The 26,482-nt window shown below is 43.6% G+C and overlaps 1 protein-coding gene across 1 annotated transcript in view; it reads left to right on the top strand.

Annotated features, from left to right (window-relative positions):
- The first annotated feature begins 924 nt into the window (after nucleotides 1-924).
- LAMA1 (laminin subunit alpha 1) overlaps nucleotides 925-26,482 on the top strand; it is a 156,199-nt gene continuing 130,641 nt past the window's right edge. Inside the window, exon 1 of the mRNA XM_077900013.1 lies at nucleotides 925-1,065. Within this exon, the coding sequence (XP_077756139.1) occupies nucleotides 978-1,065 (88 nt within the window). The 5' untranslated portion in view covers nucleotides 925-977. The remainder of the gene's footprint in view (nucleotides 1,066-26,482) is intronic.

Below are 26,482 nucleotides of genomic sequence, written 5' to 3' on the forward strand. Positions count from 1 at the left end.
AAACCAAAGCCCACGAAAACCAAAATGAGAACGTGGGAGGGTGCTAAGTCGTTTTTGGTATCTCACGTGTTTACAGTGTGAGAAAATGAGATCTGAGAAATGTTGTGAATACTTTTAATAGAAAAAAAATCAGAGGAAATTAAATTCTTTAAGGGGGACCCGACGTAGTTGAAAAAGAACAAAGCAGTCGAACGCTCACGTTAAGACTAACTCCCATAGCTAAGGTGAGGGCTCTTCCTCCAGCCGCAAGGGTAAGCGAATAGTGAAGGCCAAGTGACCCTTCTTGCCTTCCTCAGACAAAGTGAGAAACAAGCCGCAACTCATTTTCAGAAGCGAATCTTCACGGAATCCTCCGCTCACAGCCAAGGGGGAGGCTGGCTCAGCCCCGAGTGCGGCGCCGGGCGGGGAGGCTGGCGGCCGGGAGGAGGAGGAGCGGAGGGGCAGGGGCGCCCGGGCCGGTTCGAGGGCGCGGGGGGCGCGGGGGGCGCGGGGGGCGCGGGGGGGGCGGGTGCAGGCAGCGGGGCGTCCTCGGCCCCCCCCACCCCCAGCCCGGCCGGGGCGCGGAGCCGCGGTGGGGCCGCAGGGGTCAGCAGGACCAACGCTGCTGTCTCCGCTTTCTCGGAATCCCGGCGCCCGCGCCGCCTCCAGCGCATTTTCTTCTCCTCCCGGCCGCTCCGTCCGCCCATCCCCCTGGCCCGGCCCGGGCACCCCCCCCCCCCCCCCCGAGCCCGGGCTCTCCGAGCACCGCGCGGGGCGGGCGGCCAGCTGGGGCGGCGGGTCCCCGCGGGTCGCCGGGGCCGAGCGAGGGGCCGGTGGGGGAGGGGTCGGCGGGGCGGGGCGGGGCGGGGCGGGGCGGGGGGTCCGAGGGGCCGGCGGGCGGGAGGCCGGGCGGGGCGCCGGGGCGGGCCGCGCTCCGCCGAGAGCCCCGCGGTGGCCGTGCGGTTCCTCCCGGAGTCCCCCCGAGCGGCGGCGGCGCGATGCGCGGTGGCTGCGGCGGCGGCGGCGGCGCGGGGGTCGCGCTCCTGGCCTCGCTGCTCTGGGCCGCCGCACGGTGCCAGCAGAGAGGTGAGCCCCGTCCCCGTCCCCGTCCCCGTCCCCGTCCCCGGTCCCCGCGGGCGGCGGCGGCTGCGGGACAAAAGCGCGCGGCTGTGCCGCCTCTTGCGGGGGACCCGGGGTCGCGCACGTGGGGCTCCGCGGGCCTGGGGGGCGTCTCCCGGGCCGGGCCGGGCCGCAGAGGGCGGGGGCGCCCCCCGAGACGGACGCGGCCCGCTCCTCCGACCCGGGGCTCGAAACTCCTCGGGGGAGGGGCGGGGGCTTCCACTCGGTTTGGGTGTTTTGTTTGTTTATTTGGGGCTTCTGGCTTCTCGCGACCAGGAGCGCAGCTGCGGCGAGCGTGCGGGGAGGGGCGCGGGAGGGGGTTGCGACCCCGCGGGTCCCCAGCTCGCAGCCCCGGCTGCGGCGGGCGATGAATGGGAAAGGCGACCCCCGAGCCGCCCTCATTGTCCCGCGGTGGAGAGCGGCCGGTGCGCGGCGGGGAAAGGCGGCTTGGGGGGCGCCTGGCGGCCCGGGTGGGCGAGTGGGGACAGACCCTGGCGGCGCTGGCGGGAGCCCGGTTCTGGTCGGTCCCGGCCGCCGATGCGCCTCCTTCCGAAACTGCGCTCTTTGTGCAGCCCCCGGAGCGGCCAAGCCAGGCTTAGAGCGCGGGCGCCCCGGGCCCAGGGACCCCGCGGCCGAGGGAGGACTTTGCGCGCTCCCTCGCTGCACCGGTGCAGTGGTTGCCTCGGCAAGGTGTGGGCAGAACCGAAACCCCAAGCAAACTTCCAAGGCTTCTACCAATGCCTGGGCCCCGTTCCGCGGACCTCTCCATTCCTCGCTGGACAGAGTGGAGACTCGGCGAGGTCCCGCCAGCGTCGCTCCTAGTTGGCTAGGCGGTCACACTATTTGTTGGATGCATCGTAATGTGTGTCACATATGACCACGGGCACATTCCCACAAACACACATTTCATTAAAAAAAAAAAAAAAAACCCACGGTGGGGGGGGGGGAAACCAGGTCAAAAGTAGGGAGGAGGAATGCGAAATACTCTCGTGGGAAAAATGTGTGCTTGGGCATTGTGCAGAGTTGTGAACTCTGCAGGGACGTGTCGCTCTCATTCATTCAGGCATCCGTGATGAGCGCACTCGAGCGGAGCTGGCCACGCAGCTTTGAACCCCGGCGCCTGCAACGCGCGGGCTGGGCTGGGAGCGGGGCTGGGGTGCAGGGGGGTTTAGGAGCTGGGCCTTCCAGAAAGGAGCCGGAGGGAGGGAGGGAGGGAGGGGAGGCTCTGGCGCTGAGAGCACAGCTCCTTTCTCTCCGGCCGCTCGAAGTGCACGAGTCCCAGTTTCCCAAAGGGTGGGGAGAGAGCAACTTGGCCCAGACTTATTGTTCTAAGAAATTGAAAGTCCCAGATGGAGGAGATGCCCCGAATGTTTTTCTTGCCCCTAGGAGCTGAGCACTTGGCGTGGGACGTTATGAATGGTGTTTGGAGAAAGTGGGACCACATGGGGCTTTCCTGCTTAAGATGCTGTGGAAAGCCACCCACCGCGGGAGCCTTTGAGTCTTTAACACTGCCTTCCCCACCCGGTCAACCAACACCCTGCTTCCTAGCGAGCACCTTTGAGGGAGTTTTCATTTTAAAAAATAATCTGTGCTCTACATATATAGCGTAAATAATGAGTGAAATGGTATAATGTGGTCGTAATGAAAGCATCCCGACCTATAGCACTGCTGAGTTGGCTCTCTGGTGCCTGCATTTTGGAAAATGATCATTATCTAATAGCACTCAGATTATTAGCAGTTCTCGATAAGATCTGTGTCTCTCTGGATTCCCTTAGGACTCACAGTATAGGACCCAGTGGTTCACTGACCTTGAAATGTAACCTGTTTAAAATGAGTTATTCCTAGGTCTAGAATAAGAGGTGGTGTGTTTCTTAAAATAGTGTTTTAAGTCCACGACTAAGCAATTACATAGAATTACAATTGTTACATAGGTTGGCTCATCAGCTTTTTTCTTTTAAATCGTCCTTTTTTTTTTTAAAAAAAAAAGTAAATAGTTCTGAGTATAAAGAAAAAATGTATGAATAGAAGAACATTTACTTCATTTTCAAAATCGCATAGTATTCAAATTTAGGATGTATATATACTCCACAGTAAAGTATGTATGCCTCAAGGGGTTTCAAAGGCATATTTTTCTCTTCTGTAGCTGTATTGCCCAAGTAAGGGCAGAAAAAATACTGATCTTAGCAGTTAGAAACAAGAATATGTGTAATAAAAACACTGCCCACCTTCTGCATATCCTAGGCTTTGGCCCACTCCTTTCCCCTTCCTCTTTTCCAGACATTAAATACAAAGCCTACCACTGTAGTTAATATAACGTCATAAAGAATTTAAATGCCACAAAGATATGAAGTAAATGTACATATTGTTTGTAATGTCTTGTGCCACTCTTAGAATTGCACTGCTGTATAAGCAAGTATCATAAGATGTTTATATACCCACTTATTTCAAATAAATCATCCTTGAAACCTCCTACCATTTTATAATAATTCATTCAAAAAGTCCTATGGATATTCATTATCATCTACAGTAACTTTGGGGGGGTGGTGGTGACAAGATCTTTAAGCTTTAGATGTTTTATTCTCTGGTCTTACTAGCTGGGGGAAATTGGGCAAGTTACTTAGCTTTCCTCTGCTTTGGTTTCACCATCTGCAAAATGGGAATAATAACAGGGCCTCCCTGGAGAGGCTGTTAATGATAAAATGAAACAATGCAAGAAAAGTGTTAGAACAGCGTCTAGAACAGTGTTAGCCCTCAAAATAGATCGGAGGGCATCACTGTTACTATTTTATACAGAATTATGAGGGAGGCCCTCTTCCCAGCTGTATTCTCTGGGATGCATAGTTGTTTCAAAATTTGGAGTCTGGACTTGGAATTAAATAGTCTTGGGCTTAAATACCAGACTTGTCCCTCTGATGAGCGATAACATTAGTTACCACCTTAACAGCTCTGAATGCCAGTCTTCCTGTCTATAAAACGAGTAGGATTCATGTGATTAAAAAACACATGCCAATATTTGGCATGGTGTTGGGCATGTCATAGTGTCACAGGCATAGGATCTGTGGCCATGACCGTTATGTTATGCCTGTCATGTGCGCTCACCATCCCGGGCACCCTTCCCTCTTTCATTGCCCATATTCATTTGGTCATTAAGACTTGTTGATTTTACCTCCTGCAAATCAATGCAATCTGTCTCCATTGTTTTGTCCCCACTGCTGACAGGGCTCAGGAATTGTTTGTTTTTCCCATGAAATATTGTTTTGGTTCTCTCACCAGACCCCCCTCCTCCTGCCTCTTCTCCCTTCTCAGCACTACCACCTCTGATTTTTCTAGAAACACCATCATACAAGCTCAGACTGGTGCCACTCCCATCCCTTACTTTTTCACATGTATACACAAAATAACAGCAATGTGCATCAAACTGGGGCTAAACCAAGGAGGCTGGGACTCTGGCTAGCCTGTTGTCCCAGAGCTGAGGGACATTATTTTAGGCACACTTGTATCTACTCATAGGCAACCAGTATTTCCTTGCATGCTGGCTGTGAAGTGCTTGCTGTTTAGGTTCTAATGCCCTGGAAAACCTTCCCAGTCCCCTGGATGCCAAAGTACTTATTAGGTGCTCTTCCCTAAACTCCCAGCGGGTCTCTCCACTTAATGCTGTTGTGCTTATCTCCTTATCTTGGTGGCATAAACAAATGGCTGGCCAATCTCTCTTGCTCAACTGACTTGCATGTCTTGAGAGCAGAGACTGTTTTATTCATATCTGCAGGATCATTGCTTTGCAACGTTCCCAGCAGTTAATAGCCACCCATCTTTGTTGAGCCAAATTGAAATTAATATTTTTGCTTATGAATCAAATAACTTCGAAAAACTTTTTATAGATAATCCATGCCCATGGTACAAAATTCAAATATAGGAAAAGGTTAAATCTTGACTTTTGTCACCTTCTTTTGAGGCAACCACGACTTTTGGCTTCTTGTTTATCCTCCCGTAGATGTAACTCTTAAAAGCAAGCTGCTTTATGGAACCTACTTCTTCTGTCTAAGGGAGGTCCCAGTTATTTCCTGACAAAACATCAAACAATCTTCCTCTCTCCACTGCCCCCTCCCCATTCTAATACTTCAGTGGCTCTGTTGCAGGGTATTAGTACATCATTTAATGATGGTACAGACTTGTAAACCTGTCACCTTCAACTTGTCCCTTCTAACATGGTCTTTGATACACAACAGTGTTTCCTAGATCTTATGGAATTTAAAAACTAGGCGACCGATTGATTTCATGACACTGTTCTCATTCTGGCAGTGTTGCTTACCATGCATTAACAAGCTATTCCTTATGCAGTAAATACTTTTTTGAAAATATATTTTAGGAGATTTATGATACCAAGTTGGAGTCAAGTTGGAGAATAATTCTTTTAGAAGTTTAGGATAGTGTGTTATTTATTTTACCAACTAAGTATGATTTGCTACTGGAACACCTGTGGCAGACACAGAAAAAAATTAATTAAAAAAGAAAATTCCCAGTGAATGAAGTCTGCACTTTGAATACAAAAATTAGCTGGAGACACCAGGGAGAACTCTCCGTCTTAGACCTTAGATGATGTTTTTAGTTACATTCCTCAGAAATGTTTGGACAAACAAGAGATATTATAGTCTGCTAAGAAGATGTCTATAGCTTATTTATATGCTTACAGATAATCCTTTTCTTGCTGTATTTTCTAAATACTATTATGTCTCCATGGACAAGTGAGTAAATAAATAAAAGCATTTCAAAATTAATGAGGAGAAAAAAAAATCCTTTATAAGAAGTAATTGAGTTAAGGTCATGAACTTGGGTTCTGTTGGAACAAGCCAGCCAGGGAGCTGTTTCGGCCCCAAAGCACCACGGGGACAGCTGGGTTCACTGCATTTCCATGTCCTTGATGCTGAGGGTGACCGTCAGTGCCCAGAGTAACCATTTCACATCACAGAATCCCCCCACTTGAGGCTTTGCGATTTCAAGGCTGGATCAGGAGAGCTTTCTTTGGGTTAACTAGTTCCCAAGGATTCTGTGTCTTGCTTGGGGGCAGGAGACAGACAATGGAGGCAGTGAGAATCCAAATCAGCCTGAGGGATGGCATTCTTGCCTAGGTAAGCATTTATCTCAGAGTGTTCATCCAGAAACCGTGGTGAGTGGAAATACATAAGATCCTGGCTTCAGCTCCTGTGCATGCTTTTTTTTTTTTTCTTTTCTGAATTTACTATTTGAAGTTTCCATCTCTTCATTCCTGAAGTTTCTTTGAAGTCTGATCTGTTGGCCTAGCAGGCAGTGTGACTCAAATTCTTGTGCCAGAGAACCTCCTGCACTGTTGCTGGGAATGTCGAAGTCAGATCAATGAGTATGTTTAGAAAATGCCCTCGTTCCTTCCCCATTTCCTGAAGCATTTCCTCCGTTTTGTTTCCTTGCTCCTTAACTTCCCACCAGGACCTCAGGAAATTCTCTGGCCCTCTCTTGGATGGCTTGCCTAGAATTCTGTAAGGGGAGGTCAAAAAGAAGGATTATTATTATTTTTTTTTTCCTGCAAAGATCAAATCCTTAGCTCCCAGCGTTTCTTTCAATACACAGATAACTTGAGGCTCCAGGGTTCTTGTGCTCAGACCTGAGATGTTGGCAGAGGGAGGGTGGCACCACCCACAGATGCTCCACAGGCAGGGTAGCCTTAACAACCAGAAAACCCTTCCGCAGCCCCTGGATCACCAACCCAGCCCTGAGTCCTGACTCTCTTCTGGCCAGGAGCTCCCCTGGCTCCCTATATTTCATTTGAAAGGCACAACTTTCCAGTTGGTCTTCAAGCCGACTCTTTCGGGTTTCTAGTTTAGTTATTTCCACAACTCTCTCTGCCACTCAGCTTGCCTTCTGTTCCTATTATTGTGCCCTATGGTGCCCTATGCCAGCACTCTTTCCTCACCCTCAGAATTCCCCTGTCCAACCTTCCCGCCTCTTTATTCTAATTCTGGCTTTTTTTTTTTTCAATGAAGGTGTAATTGACATATTACATTATATTAGTTTCAGGTGTACAACGTAATCATTCGATATTTGTATATGTTGCAAAATGATCACCATGATAAGTGAAGTTAATTAACATCCATTCCTATATGTAGTTACCAATTTTTTTCCTGTGATAAGAACTTTTAAGATTTACTCTTTTAGCAACTTTCTTTCTTTTTTAAAATTTTATTTATTTATTCGAGAGAGAGAGAGAGAGAGGCAGAGACACAGGCAGAGGAGAGGGAGAAGCAGGCTCCATGCCGGGAGCCCAACGCGGGACTCGATCCTGGACTCCAGGATCGCGCCCTGGGCCAAAGGCAGGTGCGAAACCGCTGAGCCACTCAGGGATCCCCCAGCAACTTTCAAATATGCAATACGGTATTATTAACTGTGATCACCGAGCTGCATGTTACCTCCCCAGGATTTGTTTTATTTATAGATGAAAGTTTGTACCTTTTGACCTCCTTCACCCACACACTGATTTTGTTTTTGTACAGTCTACTTTTCCCAACTCTTTATAACTGCACTCCTGGATTCAGGGAAAATTTTGTTCTAGAATTGTGGGGTGGAGGGCTTTTGAGAGATTCACTAACATGTGAAATGCCTTTGGAAGCTTATATTGCTTTTCTTAAAGGGAGTTGCCATTTTAAAATAGTATCTTCCTGGGGATCCCTGGGTGGTGCAGTGGTTTGGCGCCTGCCTTTGGCCCAGGGCGTGATCCTGGAGACCCGGGATCGAGTCCCACATCGGGCTCCCGGTGCATGGAGCCTGCTTCTCCCTCTGCCTGTGTCTCTGCCTCTCTCCTTCTCTCTCTGTGACTATCATAAATTAAAAAAAAAAAAAAAAGTATCTTCCTGGAGTAGAGGTCATGATCTCAGGGTCCTGGGACCAAGCCCCTCTTTGGACTCCACACTGGGCACAGAATCTGCTTGGGTTTTTCTCTCCTTCTCCCTCTGTCTTCACCCCTCTGCGTGCTTGCTCTCTCTCTCTCTCTCTCTCTCTCAAATAAATAAATAAATCTTTAAAAAAATTTTGTATAAGTACTCCCTGTGTGATTCCACTGTGTAGCCAGGGTTGGGAGCCACTAGGTTAACATTATGAATTTTGCTGTGCCAGTGAATGCGATTACACAGTAAGGCAGGCTTGGGAAAGGAAGCAGTACCTGGTAACAGCCCTTACCTGGGGGCAGATCTGGGCCACTGACCCCACCGAGCCTGCTACCTCCTGGAGGCTAATGCCCTGTGCAGATACCCAGCGCTCAGACCCAAGCACCCTCCCTGCTCGCCTCCTGTCTGTTGCATGCGATTCCCACTCCTCTGGGAAGCAGGGGTGATACTAAGCACCTCAAAGTTGCCAGGGCTCCCTGCACTCAAAGCCTGTGTCACTGACGTTTCTTGGACAGAGATGGTTCCTCCTGGTGTCCCAGGGGCCTCCTGGCAGGTGTTTGTCACTGGTGAGTCCTCAGCTGATATTTACTAATTGCTGTGATTCTGGTTACAGGAGCCGTTTGCTGACTTTGTCCCGCATAAAGGCCCTTCTTTCGTTAAACCCCTCCTGATCAAATATGACGTTCAGAGTCCCTCCTGTCTGGGGACACGATTCGGTCCTTGCAGGTTTGAGTAGTTGATTGATAGGATTATTTTTTCATTCTTTAAATAATTCACCAAAATTTAGTAAATCCATCCCATATGTAGACATTATCTGGTGTCGTGTCCCTCCCTCCCAACCTCTTTAAATGGACAAGCCACGAGTATCTTTTTCTCTGGGTTTATCTGGACTGCCTCCTTCTCTCCAGATCCAATCTTCACCTTCTCAGGTCGAGTGACTACAAAGTCTAGCTGTTCTTACACACCTACTTCTCCTGTCCTCCGATCTTGTCTTTGATTGATGATCCATTATGCCCTTGCTTTTCCTGCCTTCCTTCAGAAATTTTTTTTTTTCCCAGTGTTTGGCTTATTGTTTCCCTTCTAGCTCCACCCAAAAAGAAAAGAACCATTCTTCCTTTTACATCCCTAGCACCTCCTACCACTACCACATACACAACACTCCCTCCACACATATACCACATATACCGTGTATCAAACACACCCCCTGTATTGACCTTGTAGACCAGCTCCCAGCACAGGTACTTGGAAAGGAATTGCCCTTGGAAAGGAATTAACCCCAGAATGCCAGAACCAGAGTCTGGACCTGGGCACATCTTTAGAGATGGGGGGTGAGGGGGGAAGGTGAGGGGAGGGCAAACTCTGCTGGAAGGGTCAGCCCAGCTGCAGGTGCTGAGTTGAAGTCTGATGTGGCAAATAAGAGCTCAGAAAGCTGTGAAGTTGACCGTATCACTCCACTCCTGTTGAATGGCTTCTCATTCTCTGGGAGCAGGACTTCCAGGGCCCTCTGTGCTCAGACCTCTCCATAGCTTCTTCTCCCACTGCCAAGCCTATTTTGGCCATTCTGAGATCTCTGGTTCCCACAGTGCGATGTGGTGGCTCGCACACTGAACACACTGTCCATGGTAAGTCATTTCTGTCGCCTGTGGCACTCTGACCTACTCTGCTCTGCCCCATAATTCAGGCTTTCCACTTGCTTTTTGCCATGGCAATTTGTTTATATACCTGCGCAGCACATCATTTTGTAACTGTTGACTCGCTGTCTCCCCTTGAGGGCAGGAGGTATTGTTCTGATTTCTAATGGCCAGCACAGTGCCTGGCATTTAGTGTCAATCCTGTAAATACTAGCTGGGTGAATGAATGGAAGTCCCAGTGCAGACAGGCAACAGGAGTAGGAAGGAGACCAGTGGGCATCATTTAGGGATCAGACAGACAAGTAGTTGGGATTAGGGAAATCGCTAAACAGAGTGCTAATGTCCTGGGGCATGGTAGCCGGGAAAGGACAGGATACCAGCTCAAGAAGGCTGGGTGACAGAAGTCAAGGAGGGGTAATGAGGAGGAATTCAGATAATTAAGCAAAGGTAGAGGGTAGACCAACATTTTGGGGACCAGGACCTTAGCTCACATTCTAAACCAGAACACATGATCAGGGATGACCTAGTGGTAGAAATGAGAAGTCCAGATGCTTTTCGTGCTCACAGTTAGCATCCAAATATGGAGAGAGAAGAGCCACAGAATCTGATAATCAGGAGCTTGCTGAATAACTTGAAGAGATTAACCGTTTTTTTTTCCCCCCATCTACTCATTCAGTACAAAGAAGGACCGGATTACATTTTTATAGTTAAGATAATGGCTGATGGTGATCATTCAATACAAATTTAAAACTTGATTATATTTAACAAAATCTTGTTCCTAGATTTGGAGCCACTAACTTCCAAGTATCTCAAGGCAGCAATGAACACACACAGTCAACAGGTACTTAACTTTCTAGAATGTTCCACACACTGGTGACCAGTGGATTTTGCACCTCCAGTGCTCGTTGTCAAATGAGCATGAGGAATATCCAAAGAATCCCACTTCATGTGTTCCTCAGTTCTGATCTGGGAGAGATTCTTGTTTCCAAAGGTCTCAACACCATTATGACTCTACTTGTTACTTTAGAATAACATCACCATAAACAGAGAACTCTGATTCACCACTACATTTCTACTGCATGGGGCTTCCTTTTAAAGAATGTGACTTCAGAAGATTTGTTGGCATTAGTTAACTAGCTCTTGTAGTTATATTTTTATAATAGAGGTTGTTTTTTTGTTTTTTGTTTTTTGTTTTTTGTTTTTTTAAAGAACCCTACCTGCCTGTGGTTGGAGGACTTTGTTTAAGTGGAAGAACAGCTGTTCTCCTCCGGGCATTCTGAGCTAAGCCATCCTCCTCTTCTCAGGAACAGAACAAAGGCATACAGAATTTATGTCACAGATGGATTTTTGTTTGATAAAAATCACTTATTACTGAATGAAAGAATGGCCTATTCTCCTTAGAAATATGAGTATAACATCTCCTGTGTCTTTAGTGGTTTCCAACTTTGTTGGTTTCTTTTTCAATATTATAATTGACTGAATTAAGATATGCCTCATTTAGGTGCTCAGACATCCCTGAAAATTTGTGCATAAGACAGTGTCTGTCAATGAAATAATTTCAAATTGTGTAGTAAAATATTTCCAAAACGATATTCAAAGGAATCAGCTAGTAAAGAAAATAAACATCACTTCAGTTTCTGTTACCAACTGGCCTAAGCCAATTTTGTCATACAAAATGCTTAGGTTCTTTTTGGGTGAATGATGGAACCCATTGAGAAGTTTGAGGTGCACAAGGATTCACTGCTCCCCTACAATCTAACCCACCAGATGATGTCAAATGCATAGCTTACACATTACAAATTTATTGACATACCTTAATTAGCAGTCAAATCTAAAACAAGTCAGAGACCACAGGCAATGAATTTGATAGAATTGCAACTTCTGGGATCCCTGGGTGGCGCAGCGGTTTGGCGCCTGCCTTTGGCCCAGGGCGCGATCCTGGAGACCTGGGATCGAATCCCACATCGGGCTCCCGATGCATGGAGCCTGCTTCTCCCTCTGCCTGTGTCTCTGCCTCTCTCTCTCTCTCTGTGACTATCATAAATAAATAAAAAAAATTTAAAAAAAAGAATTTATAAAAAAAAAGAATTGCAACTTCTTGTCCTGGATGTGCAGACTTCTCTCTTGAATCAGCATCAAGCCATATGCAACCTTCCTAAGCCACTCTCTGGATGCCAGACATTTCAGGGATCAGTCCTCAGGTGGTATCAGCATCCTTCAGAATGAAAGCTACAGGTTGTGTGATCGTACACCCGGTACGCACATGCAAGGTTGAGGAGGGACTCCTTTGTGTTTCGATAGTTTTATCAGGGTATAATTTACATACCATAAAATCCCACCAATTGGATGTGTGCTGTGCGATGGTTTTTAGTAAATTTGGAGTGTTGTACAGTCGTCCCCACAATCTGGTGTGGAATATCTCCAAGACCTTAAAAGTCTTCCTTATGCTCATTTGTACTCAGTCTCCACCTCCACCCTCACCTCAGCCCCAACCAATCATCTGCTTTCTATACTTTTAGATTTGCCCTTTCTGGAAATTTCATATGTGTGGAGTCATACAATATGTGTCCTTTTGTGTCTATCTTCTTTCTTTTAACAAAATGCTTTCTAGGTTGATCCAGGTTGTGGCATATATCTGGAGGTTATAATACTTTATTGCTGAATATTGTTCATTGTGTAGATAGCCATTTTTTAAAATCCAGTCACCAGTTGATAGACATTTTCATTGCATCCATTTTGGGACTATTAGGAGTGATGCTATAAAACAGTTGCATTCAGGTCTTCCTGTAGCTAGGTTTCATTTCTCTGGAGTGAAATTCCTAAGAGTGGAGTATAGGAAAGTTTATGTTAATTTTTTTCTTTAGGTTTTATTTATGTATTTATTGGAGAGAGAGAGAATAAGGGTGGGCAGAGGGAGAGGGAGACAGAGAATCTGAAGCAGACTTCCCTGAGTGCAGAGCCTGACATGGGGTTCAAGCTCATGATCCTGAGATCATGACCTGAGCTGAAATCAGGAGTCAGATGCTTAACCGACTGAGCCACCCAGACAGTCCTTATGTTAATTTTTAAAAAAGACTATGAGTTTCTTTTCCAAAGTGGTTCCAAAGTGATTCCTATCAGCAGCTTATGAGCATCCAGTTACCCCACATCTTCACCAGTACTGTATTTATCTTTCTGATTGTAGATATTTTAGTGGCTATGAAGTGGCATTTTGTGTTTTAACTTACATTTCTTTTGTTAACTTAATAATGAATGGTATGGAACATATTCCATGTGCTTAGTAGCTATTTACACATCTTCTGTGGCAAAATATCAATTCCAGGGGTGCCTGGGTGGCTCAGTTGATTAAGTGTCCAGCTCTTGTTTTGGCTCAGGTCATGATCTCCGAGTCCTGGGATGTAGCCTGCATCCTGGCTCCCTGCTCAACGGAGAGTCTGCTTCTCCCTCTCCCTTTGCCTGTCTCCCCACTGCTCTAGCACACGCACATACTCTCTCTCTCAAATAAATAAATAAATCTTCAAAAATATCTATTCCAATATTTTGCCTGGTTTTTATTGGGTTTTCTGTCTTTTCAGTATTGAGTTATGAGTACTTCATATTTCCTAGGTATGAGTCTTTTATCAGAAATATGATTTGAAAGTATTTTCTCTCAGTTTATGGCTTGTCTTTAGATTTTCTTTTCCTTTTTTTTTTTTTTTTTTTAATTTTAAGTAGGCTCTATACCTAATGTGGGTCTACAACCACAAGAACAAGAGTTACACACTCTACTGACTAAGTCAGCCAGGAGCACTAGATTTTCTTTACAATGTGTTTTGAAACATTAAAGTTTTTTATTTAAAATCCATTTTATGGGCAGCCCTGGTGGCACAGTGGTTTAGCGCTGCCTGCAGCCCAGGGCGTGATCCTGGAGACCTGGGACCGAGTCCCGCATTGGCCTTCCCGCGTGGAGCCTGTTTCTCCCTCTGCCTGTGTCTCTGCCTCTCTCTCCCTCTGACTGAATAAATAAATAAATCTTAAAAAATAAAAATAAAAAAATCCATTTTACCTTTTTTTTTTCTATAGATTGTTCTTTTGGTATGACATTTAAGAATTCTTTGCCCAGTCCAAGGTCACAAAGATTTTCTCCTCTATCCTCGGTTTTCTTCTACAAGTTTTCAAGTTTAACTCTTACATTTAAGTCTGTGATCCATTTTAAGGTGACTTTTACATTTAATGAGGAGGCAGGGTCTAAATTTGCTGTTTGGTAGAGTAGTACCAAACATTTATTTGAAAGACAAAACTGCGTTGGCATTTTGCGAAAAATCAATTTGCCATAAATATAAGTATATTTCTGGATTCTAATTGTTTCATTGATTCATATGTATTTTTTAATGCAAAACACCATGCTGTCTGGATTCCTTTGGTTTTATAGTAAGTTTGAAAATTTGTAGTTTAAGACATTCAATTTTGTTTACTTTTTCTAAATTACTTTGACAGTTCCAGGTCCTTTTTATTTCCATTAGGATCAGCTTGTCAATTTCTACAAACGATGCCCACTGAGATTTTGATAGGACGGAGACTGAATCTAAAAACATTGCAGGGGAAATTGCTGTCTAATAATACTGAGTCTTTCTACCCGTGAAAAAATACATCATTCATTTAGGTCTTTAATTTCTCCTAGAAATGTTTTTATAGTGCTACAGCCAGAAGCCTTTCTAAGATATTTTAACGTATGTTGGTCCCTTGACCACCACGAATTTCTCCAGTGAGAGTCCATTTCTATTACCTATTATCATGCCGTGAACAATCCACTAGTTTTCCTAATTGCCCATTTCTCACACTCTCCTTGCTAATTAGCAAAATGCCAGTGTTGGTGGAGACAGATAGCAGGACACTATGGTGAGACCTCTGGAATATAAGCAATCTTCCTGATTGTAGTACCAGCTGATTACCCCCTGGGAGGTACCTTTCCAGTGTTAACACTAGCTGCATCTGGGTAGTTTAACCTGAGACACACACACACACACACACACACACACGCACACACGCACACACCTCTTGCATACTTTATACCAAAGTATCTTAAATTCCAGATATTCTACTAGTTACCATGTGTGCTTAAGTAGGTGTTCATCGTGAGTCAGACCTCACTTTACATCTGAGCATTGTCAGCTTAGGCAAATGAAAGAGAACTCTGTGAGAAATGCAGTCCCCGTGAGGAAAGCAGCACCACATTTACAGAAGTGCTGGACTGGCAGCCCAGGAGTGTGGCCTCAGAAACAAATGAGGCCCCTGATCTTGCCAACTTCTTCGGGGTGAGAGCCAGAGGAAAGGGCGAAACACAGAGGCAGGACTGTGCTGAGGTGCAGGAAGGGAGGGCTGAGGAAGATCGGAAACTGTGTGTGTGGAACCAAAAGACTTAGAACGGGCAACCTGTGCAAACTCTGGTGGTGAGTGTGATGAAGATGGGCCTTTGGGTTTTTACTGGTTTGTTCTAAAAGAAAACGTGCTACAGAAGATGTGTGTCAGTGTGGCTTAGCCTGGGTTCTGATTTCTTCATTACTAATGTGTGCAAATAAAGTAAATTTTCCCTGCCTATATTCTCAGAGTAAAAGATATAGAGAGGGAATTTAAAAATAAAAGGATAATCATATTGAACATTTTATTTTATTAATTTTATTTACCCGTTCATGAGAGACACACACACAGAGAGGCAGAGACACAGGCAGAGGGAGAAGCAGGCTCCATGCAGGGAGCCCAACGCGAGACCTGATCCTGGGTCTCCAGGGTCACACCCTAGGCTGAAAGCGGCACTAAACTGCTGAGCCACCCAGGCTGCCCAAACATTTTATTTTAATAAGAAAAAAAGAGAGCATCTCAAGGCTACTGCTGTGGTGACGAACTGTGTCTCCTTGCCCTTCCCCACCTTTCTCCAGCTATTTTCTTTACTGGGCTGGGGAGCTGGCCCCACCTTCTGTGAGTGGCCCTGCTTTTGCCTTCAGAGGTGCTCTGAAAACTCCCTTCTCCTTCTGTCATCTAGACCTAGAACCTCTCCTGGAAGCTCAAATGCAAGGTCCCGAGACAGCTGGGGCAGAGAGGTCATGCTGTCCTCTCTAACCCACCTCTCCCCAACTTGGGGAGAGCCCTCCCCGCAGCCCCCACAGAATGCCAGCAACCTGCAGGACTCAGGTTGAAAGGGTGACTCTCCCTCAGAATTAGACTGTGCTAATAAATATCCCTCCTTTAAATTTTATCGTTATGTTGTAAACGTTCGCCATGTCTTCAACAGCATCATTTTCACTGTGAGTAAACCAGGCCAGTGGCAGCATCTTTCTGGTAGAACAGGGCCCAGGGATCAAACCACTGGTTGGCTTTAATCGATTTTCCTGGTTGAGGCTCCATTGAGCCTTGTGCATCTATTATGTCTTCAATTTTGGAACTCTCAAAGATTTCCCCCCTCTTTTCAGTAAAGCCAAAAGCCTTTGTTCAATGGAAAAGCCCCATTCCCTCTGGAAATAGTTGTGCAGAGGCTCTAAGACTTGGATGCAGGATGGGGAGTCTAGAGTTCTGGTTAAATAGTGACAGAAAAGTGCTGGGGGGAAGCGTGGTCTTACTAATTAGTCTGTTGGTCTTTGTGCCAAGGCTTGGCCGAGTAAGCCAACCCCAGAGTATTAAGAGCTAGAAGCAACCCAGGAGATCATTTAATCTTTTGAATCCAAAACAGCAGCCCCTGGGAGATGGTCTGCCATGAAGCCTCCCAGCCCTACCTCAGACTTGCAGTCAGAATCTGCATTTTTAAGGAGACCTCCAGGTGATCTGTACATGGAAAAGTCCAAGAAGTACTGTGGTAATTCTCAACAGTTGAGTGCAGAATGGCTTTCAAATATCTTGTACATACCTGAATTATAATGATCAGATCTGTGGATGCTAAGGATCATCTTCTGTCTTTAACAGCATGACATTATTATTATTATTTTTTAAAGATTGTATTTATTTATCCATGAGAGAGAGGCAGAGAGAGGCAGAGACACAGGCAAAGGGAGAAGCAGGCTCCATGCAGGGAGCCTGATGCAGGACACGATCCCAGGACCTGGGATCACTCCCAGAGCCAAAGGCAGATGCTCAACCACTGAGCCATTCAGGCATCCCAAGCATGGCATTATTAATTCAACCTTAGATCACGATAGCTTTTTTCCTAATACTGTTTTCATATTGTGCATACTGGAACCATAATCACAAGGAACCATAATATCTTTTCTACCTTTGCCAAGATTATGCAGTGTTTGCAGTGGATTTGGGGGCGGGGGGAGTAAGGGTCCTGCATCTATCCCTGTTAAACTTAGCTGGTTTTATTTTGGCCACGTTGAGATTCCATTAATTTGATGACCTCATGTATTCATGTCCCATGCATGTGATGCGTTTTTATATCATATTTAAATTGAACAAGGAAGCATTGAGCACACAAGGTAGGAAACCAAAGTGTCTGCCCTCAGTTCAATATGCTGTAGGTTGCTTCTTTGTTTTTCAAGATAACTTTTTGGGCACGTACACTGCCTCCCTCTTTTCCCCCTGTGAATGCACCAGGCCATCGTAGGCCTTCTATAGGAAATTGGTTCCTGTGGGGACCTCTAGGATAAAGCAGAGAGCGACCAGAGTGCTGTGACAGAAGGGGAACAGGAGGTCTGTAGTGAGATGGAGGCAAAAAGAAGACAGAATTTAAGGAAGAGAGAAAGGTCAGTTTTGACAAGGTCAGGTAAACTGAAGGTGAATAGCAGGTTGGGTTGGGCAACATGGAAGCTGATGCCCTTGAAAAGGGCATTTTTAGTTACTTAAAGGAAGAGAATCCCAGCTGAAGTTGAGTGAGGAGCAGGTGTGAGGCGAGGAACAGAAGAGTCAGTGAGTGAAATTCTTGCACACATCCTCCACCTGGTAACAGCTTTTTGAAAAGAAATAGAGACCTGATGGCATTAAATATATACATCTCTTGAAAGAGGTAGCCTGATTTCAGAAACAGACCGTGGTAGCGAAACTGAGAAGATACAGGATTATCAATCCCAGTGAGAATGCTACCGAGATAATTCAAGTCTGTGTACTTTTGATTGAAGTGTTTACTCTGGTTGTTAAATGTATTTGTCTGCGGTTGGTGTCCAAGGAAGGAGATATCTCATATGATTTCTTTGTTTGTAAGGTGTCCCTCTAGGAATGAATTGGAATCAAAGGAGCTGTAATCTGGTGGATCCAGCCACTTTGGGGTCATCGTACTGGTGTTCAGTTGCAGCTGGTAACTTGAATGCCGACTGATTTGATCAGAGGTACATGGCCACTTGGGAGGACAGTCCCAAGCTACTAGTAGGTGCATGAAGAATTAGAGCAAAATGAAAATAGGGGGCCCTTTGTTTAAATTATGAAAACTTTGAGGACAGTTTCAACGGAGCATTAAACCAAGGGTGAAGGCACTGGTCACACGCCCTTGAAGTGGCCTTGGGCTACATTCCTCAAAGACGATGCCAATGTTTTAAAGCAGAAGCAAGTAAAACCTATATAATAGAACACAGGCAGAAGTAAGAGAAATAGTTAATCAAGACCTTGAAGGGTTAGTAGAAAAGTTGATGGTTTTTGGAAGTGTTTGGCTGGTTAAAAAATGTGGGATTAACTGATGTCTTTAGGTATTTAAACGAATGTTATAAACATTGTACATATTATACACAATATAAGCAAAATATATGATAGCATTTTAATTCAACAGGCTGTCCGTGTTCAACATAAAGGCCATCCTTGCTTTTTGACCCTTCTTTTAAGCTGGTCCACTCCTGTGAGGATCTAGAAGGAGGGAGGAGGAATGGGGCCTTCCCAGGGCAGTGGGAATGATACAGAATTGTCAAAATACATGTGTGTGCAGGAGCTTTTGTGTTTTGCCTAAATGCAATAATGTTTTCAACAGGTAGAGTATTTAAATTGCTGCCCTTGGCAGCAAAAGAGAAAAATACTTCCTGATGAATGAATAATAGTTTTTGTCTCTGCAGCTAAACTCTTATGCTGAATCAAAACCCACGAAGTCATGGGATATAAACATCAAATGAACCTTTGTGGGAGGAGTAGGCGGGTCCTGATGAGGTGCTGTCTTCTGCGGACAGTGTTTGTGGCTAGCTGGTTCATTCCGCTTATTCATCTTTCAGTGAAAACCTCTGTCTTTGTCAAGGGTACCTTGAGTCCATTGCTATGGAAATGGAACTCAGCAAAACCCTGTGAAGGTCTTTTGCTCACCACCCCCTCTGGTTTTCCCGAGATTAAACTTCTCTTCATCTTCCCACATGAAACAACAACAACAAAAAAAAAGTCAACTGTGTTAAATGCCAATCTCCCCAGAGTTTGAATTTGACTTTCCCCTTACTGATTATGTAGGGTTTTTCTTTCTTTTTCCTTCTCCGCACTGTGCTGGAAAGGGCCCTGGAATCTCTAGAATATCTTAAAGCTTTTCTTTTACTAACAGCCATCAATGATTAAATTGGTTTAGTCCAAAAACCAAGTATTTGCTTTTGAGGGTGGAGGAGTGGTGGGTGGGGAGCCACTCTCCACTTGGTGCTGTGCTTCTGCCTTGAGCTGAAAGGGCTCCAAGCCTAGAGAAGACTCCAGGTCATTTTCATTTATTTAGTTTTTGTAAAGAGATTTTATTTATTTATTCATGAGAGACACAGATAGAGAGGCAGAGACATAGGCAGAGGGAGAAGCAGGCTCCATGGAGGGAGCCTGATGCAGGACTCCATCCCAGGACTCCTAGACTAAAGGGAGATGCTCCACCACTGAACCACCCAGGTGCCCCAGGTTGTCTTCATCTACAAATTCTCCCACCTGTTCAATTTTTGAGCGAGAAAATAACTCACTGGTAACTTTCAAATAATTCCTGTTGGAAACAAAAGTCCTGTTTAACACTAAGCAAGCAAACCTTTTGCATATTTCACCGTTAGCCTTGATAGTGTATTATTTAAACATTCTGAGAATTATGGTATTTGATATACAAAGCAAGCTCACTTACTAGTGATTAAAATAATTTTTTTTGTTTATGACAACCTGAAATAGAGTTTCTTTAAATGGTGTGCTCCTGTTAGGATAACGTGGTTGCAGGTGTCTCACAGAAAAGAGACAGAAGAGGAAGGAACCAGTTGTTGCAAGGAGCCTCTGTCAATTGCTGGTCAGTCAGAAGTAGAGGTGGGAAAACAGTTTCATTTATACTTTATTTTTCAGGTACACCTAATTCATAATATACAGGCATATTTGCATTGTTTCCTAGAAAAAAATCATTTGAGGTATGATGCATTTTCCCACAACTTGTCAGTAGCCTCTTGAACATATTTTAGGAATTGGGGATGTGTAAATACCTTCAGATTAAACCCTCCTCAGGCTCCCCCACCCTTCCTTGTACATAGGCCCCCAGTCCTGAGCACTTACGAATGTGTCCCTGAAGACCAGCCCCAATGTAAGCTCTGCAGACCAGCTCCAAATGTAAGAAATCACATGATAACTCTACACGGTGATTTTGTTCCCTTGTGGGAAGGAGAAAAAGATGTCATGGAAGTTTCCATTAGTTTCCTCGAGGCATCTCATCTTCTGGCTCAAGCAATCTGGATGACAGTAAAGGCTTGTTTTGCACTCTGTGCCCTGAGCTGGAGGCAGTGCTATACCCGCCCCCCCGGTCAGGTCACTGGAGACTTCGCCTGAGCAGGACATTAACTCTTGGCTTGGCCAGGGCCCCTCTCACTCTCCTTCACAACCTGCCTGGATCAGAAGATCAGGGGCTCTCTGGCTGCCTTTGTCCAGGGATGAACTAGATTCCTGGAAGCAGAGGTGGGGGAAAGGAGACAGTCGATTCACAATACTTTAGTCTGAGCACTTTCCCTTCCTGGGTTCTTGACTTTTTGGTACCAGTGGGCCCCTTTGGCAAAGCTCACAGACCTGCTCCTAGCATGTTTTTGGTGTGTAAAAAATATGTTACAAAGAAAACCAAATATATTAAAATATTGTGCTGCCCCTGCATGGCTAACTCTTCCTTTTTTTGTGTGACTGTTCAAATATCACCTCCTCTGAGACATCTTCCCTTGTCATCTCTTAGGACAACGAGAGAAGATTGTGATTTACAAATGGGCCCCTAACTTACAGGGATTTATAACCACATAGTGTTGCAAAAGCAATGTCAGAAGGAACCATCAGAGAAGAAGAGAGGGAGGAGGCATGATGGGAGGGAAGGGGGTCAGGTGTGAATAGAGTGAGCAGTCCTGCTTAGCCTTCTGTGAGGTGAGTCCCTGCCTTGGAGGGTCTAGATTTTCTCCATGCCTGATTCCTGATGCACATCACTCTGGCCTGAATGTGTCTCTTCTATTTAAAGGTAGAGACTGTCCAGACTCAGTGGCCCTTAAATGCAAATGTGCTACTTCATCTAAAATGTAATCAGAGAAACAGTGGCTCAAATACATGAAATATTAACCATGTAAGTGTAATCATATTTGAGAAAATTTATTTATTTTGAGAGAGAGAGAGGGAGGGAGGGAGGGAGGGAGCACACAGCAGGGGGAGAGGAGTACGGAGAAGAGAATTAGAAGCAGATTCCCTGCTGAGTGAGGAGCCCCTACACAGGGCTCGATCCCAGTACCTTGAGATCATGACCTGAATCAAAATCAAGAGTTGAAGCCTTAACCAACTGAGCCACCTGGTCCCATTCTTATTTATTTATTTATTTATTTATTTATTTATTTATTTATTTATTTATTTAAAGAGAGAAGGGGGAAGGGCAGAGAAAATCTTAACCATGCCCAGCACAGAGCCTGATACGGGGCTCAATCCCATCACTCCAAGACTATGACCTGAGCCAAAATCAAGAGTGTGGATGTTTAACTGGCCCATTAAATATGCCATATTAAATAGAACTTATTGTTTTGGAAGAATTGCTTGTGATGTAAATTTGTACACTGGGAAGTAGGCAAGAGTCAGGGAAGCGCTATTGCCATAAGCATAGATCAGAAGCAAAGCCAACCTCTGAGGGTTCTCTGGCTTATGATGAAGGTTGTATGAAACATCATTTGTTTCTCTCCTACTCTTGAGAGCCATAAGCTCTGGGGATTGACTCCTGAAGAAGCAGAGAAAGAAGGAAGGAAGAAAGGAAGTCAGTAGTTTTATATTTCTATTTGGTTCTTTTATCCAAAAAGATAAAAGAATGACCAAATAACTTCTCTTTGCCTTTCTTGTACATTGAATGGAGAAAAGTTTTTCTCACTTCATTTTCCAAATGGTGGACCTGTTTACCTGATAGTCTATAAAGGTAAAATTCCAGAATCACAATAATTTAGAAGAAAAAGGGCTCATAATAATATTAATTTAATAGTTGAAGAAATAGAGGCTCTGAGAGGTTAATTTGCCTGAAGACATATAGGAGAAGTGTCTAGATTTAGGCTTCTGGTCCTGAGCATTTGGTAGTGATCCAGGCACAAGAGAACATTCTTTCATTTATGTTTCATTCATTTATTTATTCTTCATTCAGGCTTTATTGGACATTCACATGAGCCAGAGGCTAACTTAGGATAACTTCTGCCCCAAAGTAACTCATAGACTCAGACTTGTTTTTATTTTTCGGAGCAGGATAGTGAGGGGAGAAAACTGGGAGGGGGCAGGGAGTTGGCCTACATGCTAAGTGCAAATGGGGCGCGCTGATGAAGGAAGGACAAAATAGGAACATTTACATTAGCCCAGAATTCAGGAAAGATCAGGGCTTAGCTTCAAGGCTGAGTAGGGGTGAAAGGTTATATGAAATGTGCAAAGGAAAGGAAATTGAAACTGATTTGAAGACCAACAAGAAGAGCCATGAAAGGATTTTAGACCTGCCTTTGCCTCATCTGTCTGCCTGGGTTATCCCTAACTGCATTTCTTCTTCTAGATCCTCTCCTCCAATATGTTTTCAAACATTGCGGCATTTTCAATATTATTCTCACTAGAATCTGTGAGTAGATACCTCTCGTTCCCTTCTGATTGGGAGAGCCCTGGGGTTAGGAATGGCCCAGTTCATTCAACCTGTTGTCTCAAGGGAGATGCTCCTGGCATAGTGCTTTGCACCTAAGAGATTCTCGCTGAAAGTTTATTAAACTCGATCAAACATTCTCATCTGCTTTTTTGGACTCATGTGGGTACATTACTGAATGTGACTTCATGTATCTTCCTAAAATGTAAGTCATTAGAATACGTTCATACTATTAACTTTGAATATTAATTTATTAGAATACCTTGATGTTATAATCCTGGAATAGTGTTAAGTGCTTCCAGGGTTTTTCTTTGAGTAATGCCATTTGTAGCTGTAAAGAAGTGCTGTCTTTATCGTTCAACCAGGCAACTACTATCCTTCAACAGAAAGTGCTAGCAAACAGGGTAGTTTATTTCTAACACTAGCCTTCTCTAATCTATTTAAGATGGTTAATTGGGTAATGGGCGAGATTAGGGAAGTGAGAGGTGGGCAAATGGAGAAGAAAATGGATTTGAATATTTTTTTAAAAATCACAAATTTCTTAATTCAGAAACTTACATTCCTATTTTTCCAAATTTCTCTATGATTGAATAAGTGGATTTGATTATTTTTCAAAATAAAGCCTCCTGACAGCAGTAGCCACTTTGATTATTCAATCCTGTAAAGTATTCATAATTTTTAATTCTCTTCTGGGGAATAAAATGATCTGAAAATGTTGCCATAGATCGCTTTGCTAAGAATTGCGGGTTTTTTTCTTTTCAGAATATCATATTGATTTTGAGTATGGATTAGTATAATATTATATACTAATATTTTGTAAAACTCAAAAATGTTTTTTCCCCCAAAACAGACAAAAAGTCTCATTAGAAAAATTCATGCTTCCCTTATATACAAATGCATTAAGGCTGTCAACCATTAACCCTGAATTATTTGACTGAGAAATATTGATGAAAAAGTTGTTGCCATTGGCTTTAGGGGGTAGTCATCATTTTAGATACTCCAGTTTTAAGGCAGCAAAAATATTTTCTGATGAGAAAAAAAAAATCTAGAAACACCTAAATGTGAATTATTGAAATATCTGGAAGTCTCTCAGATGAAAACGTTGGTAATTATGTGTAGTGGCATTGTTGGCTGCCAGCCTTATGGCACTTTTTTTTTTTTTTTTACCTCATATTAATAAGAGAATTTCCAGTAGATTAACATGGTCCTGAAATGCAGTTAAGAAGGCCAAATGTACTCAGGCTGTAAAGAAAGGGGATTAAAAAAAAAAAAAAAAAGAAACTATTGGTGAATGAGAAGGAATTTATTTCATGCTCAATGGAGTTTGGCCTCATGAAGTCTTTAGCTACTGGCTAAATACAGGCATAGAGGAATGAGTCCATTGTGTGTCCTGAATGAGGGAAAATTACAGATTAGTATTACAGTTACACTGACTAAAGTAAATAATATCTCTCGACAAAAATGTAGAGTCTAATTTACTAAGCACATAGTGAGACAGTGGGGAAACCGTGCCACATAGATATCCCGATGTGGCCCTCATTCTGCCTTTGATTTTTATGCATAAAATCTAACATTTGTTCTTGCTAAGTTCTGTATCTCAATGCCCTTTCTTACCCTTTGATTTCCTGTCCCTCTTACGATTTGAAGCTCTGGTAGTTTCCCTGTATTGAAATATTTCAGTGGTCTTTGAAATGATTCAGCGACCTGAAGTGCTTTTTTTTTTTTTTAATTATTTTTAACACATGCTTTTTCTGGTGTGCATTTCTACCTTTCTTTCATCTTCTAGCAGATACGGTCCGTGTGCAACAGGGAATTGTAATTATTCTTTAACTGTGGAGTGAGAGTAAATGTATTATGTAAGGAATAATGTTTAGTACATCATTTTTTTTCCCCAACCATTAGCTTATCTGAGAAGAAAGATTCAGTTTTAGTGAAAGACAACCAGGATATTTTTATGACGTTAGCTATTTAAAGGTTTTCCTACTCAGCCATGCTGATGAAGGGATTTATTTTTCTCTTTAGTAAAAGATATTTAGGATACCAGCGAGGTAAGAAGATGTAGAAGTTCATCAAAGCCTATCTAGTACAAAGGACTACCTGCTGCTGATTACTAGAATTGAGATATTATTCAGCCAAATTATGCTAAGTTTAAGAAGTTTTGAGTTTCTTTTTCTCAGTGACTCAGGGCAGAGACTCCTGAGTCCAGGGAGCAGGTGCCCTCTCCACTCCCAGCTGCCCTCAGTAACTCAAGGCTATTGAGGTTCTCCAGAGTGGGAGCGACCCCCGGGCAGGAAGCGGGAGTTCCGTTGATGTCAACTGGACAGGGAGAGTAAAGAAGTGAAAACATCTGTTAGGCTACCATGTAAAGTATTTGTTGAAAGAGAAGTGCTTTGCTAAATCAATTCCCATGACCTTGGTTTCTTTTTCCCGCTTGGCTAATCTGTGCAAAGGGAGTAGATAGAGTTGCTTGTAGTAGAAATCTAAATACATACAAGTACTGTAGAGTCAGAAAAACATCATTTTAGCTATAAGGATAAAACACCAAAGTTTAAAACCATATTGTATTTTAAGTCATTGGCTCATAAGATACTTTCAAACCAGATTACTACAATAGCATGGTCCTAAAGGATGGAAGAAATTAGTATTAACCTCAGTACCAAACAGAATAATTAGCAGCTCCTCCTGCCATCAAAGTACCACTCCCAAGAATTCCATGTCATGTTAGAAACTAGATCGATATATAAAATATAAGTGTTGAACTACTGGTTGATAAAAATAATCCTTTGGGGAACTGCATAATTATACATAATGATTCAGCTATTTCTTCATAAAGCCTTTTCAATTAAAGAAGAATTCCCTTTAAAGGAATATGAAAACAACCAAGTGAACTTGGTTTGAACTTTAAGTTCAAAGTGAAAATATACATAATATATTAAATATTATATATGATGTAAGTGTATGCTGTGTTTCATAGGAAGCATGCTCTAAAACGCAAATATTCAGTAACTATTTTTTATTGAGAGACTAAGGGCCTATTGAGTTGAACAGGGTTATTCTCCTAGGATAGAGCACTACTAATAGGTCTGTTTTATGTGGAAAGTCTTTGGCAGACTATCTAAAATGTTGGTTCTTAAATAGATACATAAGTTTTTTTTTAAGTACACTAACTTATAAAAAACATTTTTATTTTGTAATTTCAATTATTTAAATGTTTGTAACAGAAAATATCATTGGAAACATTAGGCAGTACCTAAAAAATAAAAATTGAAGACAAATTCCTTCTATATTACTAAGATTACATCGTGCTTTTTCAGATTTCACTGGAAAAGAAACATTGCAGAGATACCATTGATCTATGTTCTTTATAAAGAAAAGATTATCTTCTGTGATCTTAGAAGGTCTAATTTGAGTCAATTAGAGAAACCCCACGTAGCTAAGACAACCCCTTTTCAATGCATTCTCTCCGTCCACAATGTCCATTTAGGTAGAATGCCTCTCCAGTGTCACATACACCATCATTTATAGATCTTTATGGAATCTTTACAGTTAATATCTTCTTTTACCAAGATAAAACCAAAGTTCTAAAGAACCTAAAGGAGTTCTGCTTCTCACAGTCATCCAAAAATTGTTTTCTGAATAGTTTGGACCACTTGCTTAAAGATAAAAATCGTTGGGATGCCTGGGTCACTCAGAGGTTGAGCATCTGCCTTTTTGGCTCAGGGTGCGATCCCAGTTCAGGGATCGAGTCCCACATCAGGATCCCTGTGAGGAGTCCGCTTCTCCTTCTGCCTATGTCTCTGCCTCTCTCTGTGTTTCTCATGAATAAATAAATAAAATCTTAAAAAAAATAAAGTTGTATT

Source organism: Canis aureus, chromosome 6, assembly GCF_053574225.1.
Source record: "Canis aureus isolate CA01 chromosome 6, VMU_Caureus_v.1.0, whole genome shotgun sequence".
Taxonomy (NCBI): domain Eukaryota; kingdom Metazoa; phylum Chordata; class Mammalia; order Carnivora; family Canidae; genus Canis; species Canis aureus.